General features: G+C 58.6%; 1 protein-coding gene across 2 annotated transcripts; it reads right to left on the reverse strand.

Annotated features, from left to right (window-relative positions):
• Positions 1–1,733: 1,733 nt before the first annotated feature.
• CYP2D88 (cytochrome P450 family 2 subfamily D member 88) lies at positions 1,734–6,953 on the reverse strand. 2 transcript variants are annotated; one of them, XM_001502900.6, is made up of 9 exons: positions 5,847–6,178; positions 4,975–5,146; positions 4,159–4,311; positions 3,907–4,067; positions 3,381–3,557; positions 3,065–3,206; positions 2,649–2,836; positions 2,084–2,225; positions 1,734–1,986 (listed from the first exon to the last, which is right to left on the reverse strand). In XM_001502900.6, the coding sequence occupies exons 1-9, from the start codon at positions 6,033–6,035 to the stop codon at positions 1,808–1,810; spliced, it is 1,503 nt and encodes a 500-aa protein (XP_001502950.3). In that variant the 5' UTR covers positions 6,036–6,178; the 3' UTR covers positions 1,734–1,807. The 2 variants fall into 2 exon arrangements, with proteins under 2 accessions (XP_001502950.3, XP_070109861.1); XM_070253760.1 differs by lacking the exon at positions 2,649–2,836 and having other exon boundaries at positions 5,847–6,953.
• Between the last annotated feature and the right edge of the window lie 532 nt (positions 6,954–7,485).

Raw genomic sequence — 7,485 nt, forward strand, 5'->3', positions numbered from 1 at the left:
ATCCGATTGTAAAATGGGCTTGAATAGACATTTCTACAAAGAAGGTATACAAATGGACAATAAGCACATGAAAAAAGCTCAACATCCCCCATCTTTCTGGAAATGCAAACCAAAACCACAATGAGATAACACCTCACACCCATTAGACTGGCTACTATCATCAAAACAGAAAAAGCAAGTGTTGATGAGGATGTGGAGATTTGGAACCCTTGTGTACTGCTGGTGGGAGTGTAAAATGGCACAGCTGCTGTGGGAAAAAGTCCCTGGGTTATATATCCACAAACTGAAAGCAAAGTCTCAAAGAGATAGTTGTACCCCATGTGAACAGCAGCGTTATTCACAGTAGCTGAAAGGTGGAAGCAACCCAGTGTCCATCCACGGAGGAAGGGATAAGCAAATGGGGTCTATATGTACAATGGAATATTATTTAGCCTAAAAAGGGAAGGAAATTCTGACACATGGTACAACATGGCTGAAGCTTGAGGACATCACACGCTAAGTGAAAGAAGTCAGTCACTTATCACACAAATACTCTATGATTCCTTGCGTATGAGCTCCCTAGCATAGACAAATTCACAGAGACAGAAAGTAGAATGGTGGTTGCCAGGGGCTATGGGGAAAGGACGTGGGGAGTTATTGTCTAATGGAGACGGAGTTTCAGTTTTGTAGGATGAAGAGTTCTGGAGACGGATGGTGGTGACATTTACACAACAATATCAGTACTTAATAGCATTGAATTGTACACTCAAACATGATTAAGATGGTAAATTATATGCTATGTGCATTTCTTTCCTAAACACACACAATGCAGAGACTCAAACAAATACAACCATTTTCCTGTAGGAGCCAAAAACCAGGGTGGGGGCCTGTGCAGTGAAAAGTTTACTCAGTAGGTTTGGGATTTTAATCCCTGCACATTTGAGAAAAATGCCTGGCCCTTGACAAGCTCCTGAGAAACAGCCCCTTCGCTCTTAGGATGACCTGCCTGACAAGTGTCTCTATACCTGTGGCCCTGGGTGACACCACACAGTTGATGTCAACAATGTGATTGATGGCGGGGCTGTGGGCCACACTGATTGACTTTGAGGGGGGCTGGAGACTGAGTAACTGAGGTCAGCCATGCGGCTCTCCCAGTCTAAGTGACTGACTTCCAACAAAATCCCTGGACACCCAGACTCGGGGGAGCCTCCCTGGTGAGCAAACTCTCTGCTTGTGTCACACATCACTGCTGGGAGAACTGAGCACTGTCTGCACGAATCCTCAGAGAGACAGCTGGAAGCTTGTGTCCACTCTTCCTGAACTCCACCTATGTGCCTTTGACCACTGCTAATTCTGCCTGGATCCTTTCTCTGGAAAGACCATAACTGTGAGCATAACAGCTGTTCTGACTCCCATGAGTCCTTGCAATGAATCCCTGAACCTGAGGGCGCCCACCCAGCCCGGGATTGGGCTGATTCCATCAGAACCCCATTCACACTCCTCCCGCCCCCTGACACCCAGGAGTCAAGGCCTACATGGACTTAGTCACCAACCAGGGCAGCCACTGTTGGGTCTGCATGGGTGACTAGGGGGTAAGCTGTCAGCTTCTGAGCCTCAGTATATCTGTCTGTCAAATGGGGTCAAATGCCAGGTAAGGGTGGATCAGGCGGGGGAAGCAGCTGCCCTGGGGAGGCTGCTGAGACCACATCACTGCCTGAGGCTGCTCAGGGGGCTCAGGTGGGACTCAAGCCAGGTTGGAGCCATCAGAATGGTTTATTGGACATCAGGGCCTCCACAAGTAGAGGGTTGGGGCCTTGGTGTCACCCCTCTAGCGGGGCTCAGCACAGAGCTGGTAGGGGGACGGGGTCACTACGGAGCAAAAGACACCGTGGTCGCTGGGGCGGGGCTGCCCAGCGGGCACCGAGAAGCTGAAGCGCTGCAGGAGGCAGGTGAAGAAGAGGAAGAGCTCCATGCGGGCCAGGGGCTCCCCGAGGCACGAGCGGCGGCCTGTGGGTGGGGATGGGGGTCAGCGAGCCTGGGGGCCTGGGCTCCACGCCTCCAAGACTCCCCAGGAGGGGCAGCGAGCCGGGCTCCCCACAGGCACCTGCTGAGAAGGGCATGAAGGCCTCCTGCTTGACGAAGCGGCCCTGGGCGTCCAGGAAGTGCTCGGGGTGGAAGCGGAAGGGCTTCTTCCAGATGGTCTCGTCCTTCAGCACCGATGACAGGTTGGTGATGAGCGTGGTCCCCTGGCAGGAGATGCCTGGCATGAGTGGGGTCTGGACCACACAAACACTCATGGGCCACAGCCTCTGCTTCCACTCTCCTGGACTCTTTCAAATCAATCTCAGCTCAAGAAGCTTCCTGGCACCCTTGCTGTCCCCAAGGCAGAACCAAGTGACCTGCCTCCCTTGGGAGCCCTCACTGCCACCTGTCCCTGCATGCACAGCGCCTCCAACACACTGCGGGAGATTTTAGTTGTCTTTATCCCCACCCTGCTGGCTGGGGCTCTGAATGGACGGGGCCTCTGCCTCATCCCCACACCCACCCAGGCTGGACAGCTAGTGCCTGTGCAGGTGAGGATTAGGGGGACTGGGTTCACCTAATGGCCATGCTGGGGCTCCCAGGGGGCACGTGGTGCTGAGCTAGGCTGAGGAGGGGGGCAGGCCTACCTTGGGGATGAGGAAGCCCTGTACTTCAATGTCGCGAGATGTCATGTGGGGCAAGCCCAGTGGGGAGATGTCCCCAAAGCGCTGAACTTCATGGACCACGGCCATGGTGAAGGGCATGTGGGCCTGGTCCCCCATCTCTGGTCGCTGCGCCTGCCCTATCACCTCATCGATCTCCTGTTGGACACGGCCTGCACAGACCAGCGTCCCCACAGTGGTCACAACACAGGGGACTAGGCCCCACCCTCCTCCTGACTCCTGTGCAGGGGCTGCACCCACATGGAGGAGAAGGTCACTCTGACCTGTGAGCCAGGGCCCAGCCTCTGCTCAGAGCTCCTGGTGGCCAAACCAAGCTCAGGGCCCCCAGCCTGTCCCTCTCCTGTCTGTCCCATCCCACCAGGCCCCCAGGCTGGGCTCACGCTGCACATCCGGGTGCAGGATCATGAGCAGGAGGGCCCAGGCCAGCGTGGTCGAGGTGGTCACCATCCCAGCAGAGAACAGGTCGGCCACCACCAGGCGCAGGTTGTCATCATTGAAGCTGCTCTCAGGGTTCCCCTTGGCCTGGGCCATGCAGAGAGGGTGGGCTCAGGGAAAGGGCGAGGAAGCCCCTCAGTGGCCTCCCACTCTGCACCCATCAACCAGACTGCCTGATTACTAGGTGATAATTAGGCCCCATCTTACCTGGGCTCACCTCATGGGCCCCTCAACCCACCACCTGTGTCCCTGGCGGCTCACCTTCTGCACCTCGTCCTGGAAGGCGTCAGTCAGGTCTCGAGGGGGCTGGGTTGGGTCCCGGTTCACCCTGTGCTCAGCAACCAGCTCATCCAGCTGGGCCATGAAGGCTCTCTGCCCAGGAAAGACCTTGGCGACCAGCCCTGGGATGTGCAGGAACATGGGGATCGCGTTCAGCACCTGTGCGGGCCAGAGATGTTGGGTGGTGGGTCCTCCCCCTGCTCAGCTGTTCACCTCCAACAGTCAAGTCCCAGCCGCTCCCAGGGTGTCACCACCATTGACCTGATTTCTCCTTAACTTCGTACATCCACCCTCTCTCCTGCCTAGGACTCAAGAGGATAAACCTAAAATCTACATCTCAGGGGTTCCAGAGGCTTCCACTGAAGGAGGTAGAGGTTCCTTATCTCCCTCCTCTGCCGCTGACCCAACCCCCCTCTGTACAAATTCTGCTCCGCGGAGGCCCATTGCAGGGCTGAGGCCCCTCCACGGAGCTCGCCTGTGGGGCTCCTTGGCCGTCTTCACCCCGCACCTGGGACACGAAGCCGGAGTCCTCCTTCAGTATGTCCTCTGTCAGGTCCAATATCTTGAGGAAGCGCGGGTCGTTGTACTCGAAGCGGCGCCCGAAGGTCAGGGAGGCGATCACGTTGCTCACCGCTTTATTCAGGAGGGCGTTGGGGCTAAAGGGCCTTCCTGGGAGGGGACGGTGCAGGTCAGGGGGTCGCCTCCATCTCCCCTTCTCCAGCCTCCATCCCTGTTTCCTGGCCCTCAGCCCAGCACTCACCAGCCTCGTCGGCGAAGGCGGCACAGAGGCACGAGGCCTCCTGGGTCACCCACTGCTCCAGGGACTTCTTGCCCATGCCGAAGTTGCGCAGGGTGGACACGGAGAAGCGTCGCTGCTCCTGCCATTCGCGCCCATAGCGGGCAAAGATCACCCCTGTGGGCGGGGCAGACGTGGGCGTGGCTCGGCTGTGACCTCGCCCCTCCTCTGCGCGCACACCTTTCTCCCTGGCTCGTCTGTCCTCCGCCCCCCAATAGGACAGATCCCGGTCCGCCACTTGCCCTGCTCTCGTAGTCGCATCCCCTGTATAGAAGGTCGCACCCCTACTCCCGGCTCCTGTTCCAACCACAATATCCACATCCACCCCCAGATCACCAAGTCCCGCCCATTTACACCTACTTCTGGTTGGGGACGGGTCCCACCATCCGCCTGTCCCTATTGCACGCCCGTTCTCCCCACCGGGGGTACGTCTTGGCCCCACTCTTGCCTCTGCCCCCCGTGACCCCCTTCCAGTCAAGGGAAGGCCCTGGTCCGCCCACACTGACTCCATTCTCCTTATTCCCGCCACTGGAACATCCCCTGCAAGCTCCCCATAGCCCGGGGCCCGCCCACTCCCTGTGAGACCACGCCCTCCGCCCCGCCCACACCCGCCTCCCTTCCCTTAGCACGGGCTCCCTCCTCCAGCTGCCGTCCCTACAAATTCCCTGACTCTTGCCTGCACCGCGGGTCTCCCACCCTGCCTCCAATTGGCCCTGCCAGGTCTCTAGTCACTGCGGGCCCAGTCCCCGCTGGGCCGGGGTCCGCCCCTCCTCCGCTTGCCTTTCGCGTGCGGCCGGAAGCCCAGGTGCTCGTAGACCGGGAAACGTGGGCGGTCGGAGGTGTCCTCGCCGCGGTGCACCAGCGCCTCGCGCATGGCCGCCAGCCCGTCGAGCACGACCACCGGCGTCCAGGCCAGCTGCAGGCTGAACACGTCCCCGAAGCGGCGCCGCAGCTGCAGGCCAGGGTCAAGGGCGTTGGAGAAGTCCCGCTCCTGCCTGGCGCCCGCCCCAGTCTCCTGGCAGAAGCCTTGGGGAACCCGTGGGCAGCCAGCAGCAAGGGCTTGGAGGAACTTAATCTGGCCTCGTGACTCTGGAGGTAACATTCTGTAGGGATGAGGACCTCAGCTTGGATCAGACCACCCAGCTATGACTTAGCAGAGGTCACCCACATTGTCAGCAGGCCAAGTTAGCATTCCCATTTTACAGGTGAAGAAAATGAAGCTCGGAGAGGTGAGCAGTGAGGCCCAAGGTCTCACAGCAGCAAAAGATTTGAACCTGGTCACTGTCCCCTCTCAACTTCGGTTTCCTGATTTCAATGGGGCTCATGACCAGACCCTCTCCCCCAATCTCAAGACCTTTCCCCCAGATGTCATGAGAAGGGACTCAGGCTCACAGAACTGAAGCTCTGTCCCACTGCATCCCGAACCCTCTGCCAAGTCCCACCCCCTCCAGGCCTTTGCCCTCTCTGACCTTTGATGGGAAAATTCAAACTGTCCCCCAGGCCCTGCCCAGCTGCCCTCCCCCAGGAGGCCTCTCACACCTGCCTCCTCCTTTCCACCAGCTCCTTGTCCAGCCTGTGGCTTCACCACCACCCACGGTCTGCTGCTACGTGGGGTCCCCAGCATCTCTGCTGCCAAACACCACGTTCCTCACCCAAGTAAAGCTGCGAAGCGGGTCCTGGAAGTCCACCTGCAGCAGGTTGCCCAGCCCAGGCAGGGGCATGGGGCCTGGGGGGTAGCGGGGGGCCCAGCGTTGGCGCCGGTGCATCAGGTCCACCAGGAGCAGGAAGATGGTCACGGCCACAGCCACAGGCCCCAGTGTCTCCCAGGTCAGCAGCCCCATGGCTGCCTCAGTGCACACTGCGCTCCTCTGGACACACTGGCGCTCTTCACCACACCAGGCACCAGGACCAGACCTGGCAGGGCTCTCTCACCAACCCTGAGGGTTTGATGAGCCTGGGCCCCTTTATAAGGGGAGCTGAGACTGGCCTTTGTCCTCTGCTGTGAGCCAAGCTGTCGGGATGACTGTGCTGCCAGAGGGTGCAGGGAGGGGCTAGGGAAGCTCAGGTGCATGAGCAGCCGCGGATGTCCTGTCCTTTCTGCCCTCTCCAGGTGCTTATGCCAGGTAGTGGTGGGGAGAGACGATATGTCCCACCCCCAGCCTGACTCCCAGCGTTATGCAGGGTCCCAGGAAGAACCAGGGGTCTTTGGACTTGATCCTGCCACCCACCTGTCACATTATGCTCACCCTCCCTAATGGGGTCACAGCCTCATCCCCGGAACACATCCTCACCTCCCCATATCTCACCTGCCTCCTCCTGAGTGACCTTCACCTCCCAGGTCCCTGGCTGTGGGGAGGTCACATGATCAGGTGGACAATGGGGAATGGGGGAGATGAGGTTCTCGGTGTCCCTCACTTCACTCTACTACACTCAATACCCTCAGACGCAGATTACACACAAACTACTCACACATTCAGACACTACCAACATGCTCACAAAGTGACACACAGCACAGGCACACACACACACATTTACACACCCACAAAACCACATACACACACACATTAATACATGCACCACTTACACACACACACAGACCCAGACCCAGCACAGAGCACCTGTTCTCATTGGTGGCCTGGACCCGACCCCCACCTCTCCCCACCTCAAGGCGGCAGCAGGGATGCTGAGGACCCTCAGCTGGTTGGCGCCTGGCTCTGCTTCCTCAGCTTCACCTGGCCGTGGCCATCCCATGATTGAATCTGGGGGTGGGGAGGCAGCAGGGTTGTTTTCAGAGCTCCCTACTCACCCAAGGAGCCAGTTCAGAGCCCAGGAGACCCTCCCCAAGTTGCTTACAAACTGGTCCTTGTTCCTCCCAGCTCCTGAGGCCACCCAGGTGATGAATCTCCTCGGGCCTGTGTCCGCTTTCCTGATTCAGAGAAATGTGGGGTGGGTGCTGGCCTGTGTTGACGGAGTTGCCAGGAAGCTCAGGGTACCAGGGTGTCCTAGCATAGGATGTGACACTGTCCCCAGAGGAGTGGGCCTGCTTCCTTGTCAGTATCATTTGTCCTTGAACATCAGCTGCTCAGACTCTTTCCGGAAGACACAGAGACTGAAAGCACGTGGGGCCGATGGAATTTCTTTACACCCTCGCAGGGCTGCTGAGGACCACACGGAATGGATTCTCGGGCCTCCCTCTCCCTGGGTCAGGTCTCCCTGCTCCAGCCATCCCACTTCATCCCTCAGCCTCACTTGCCAAGCTGCCTTCCTCCCCTGCTCCAATGCCTTCCCACT

Source organism: Equus caballus, chromosome 28 (assembly GCF_041296265.1).
Source record: "Equus caballus isolate H_3958 breed thoroughbred chromosome 28, TB-T2T, whole genome shotgun sequence".
In the NCBI taxonomy this organism is placed as follows: Eukaryota; Metazoa; Chordata; class Mammalia; order Perissodactyla; family Equidae; genus Equus; species Equus caballus.

Coding starts and splice junctions, on each gene's coding strand:
- CYP2D88 (XM_001502900.6), bottom strand. CDS start 6,035: ATGGGGCTGCTGACCTGGGAGACACTGGGGCCTGTGGCTGTGGCCGTG. Junction 4,312..4,974: donor CTTCCGGCCGCACGCGAAAG/GCAAGCGGAGGA, acceptor CCCCGCCCACAG/GGGTGATCTTTGCCCGCTAT. Junction 2,226..2,648: donor AGGGCTTCCTCATCCCCAAG/GTAGGCCTGCCC, acceptor ATCTCCTGCCAG/GGGACCACGCTCATCACCAA.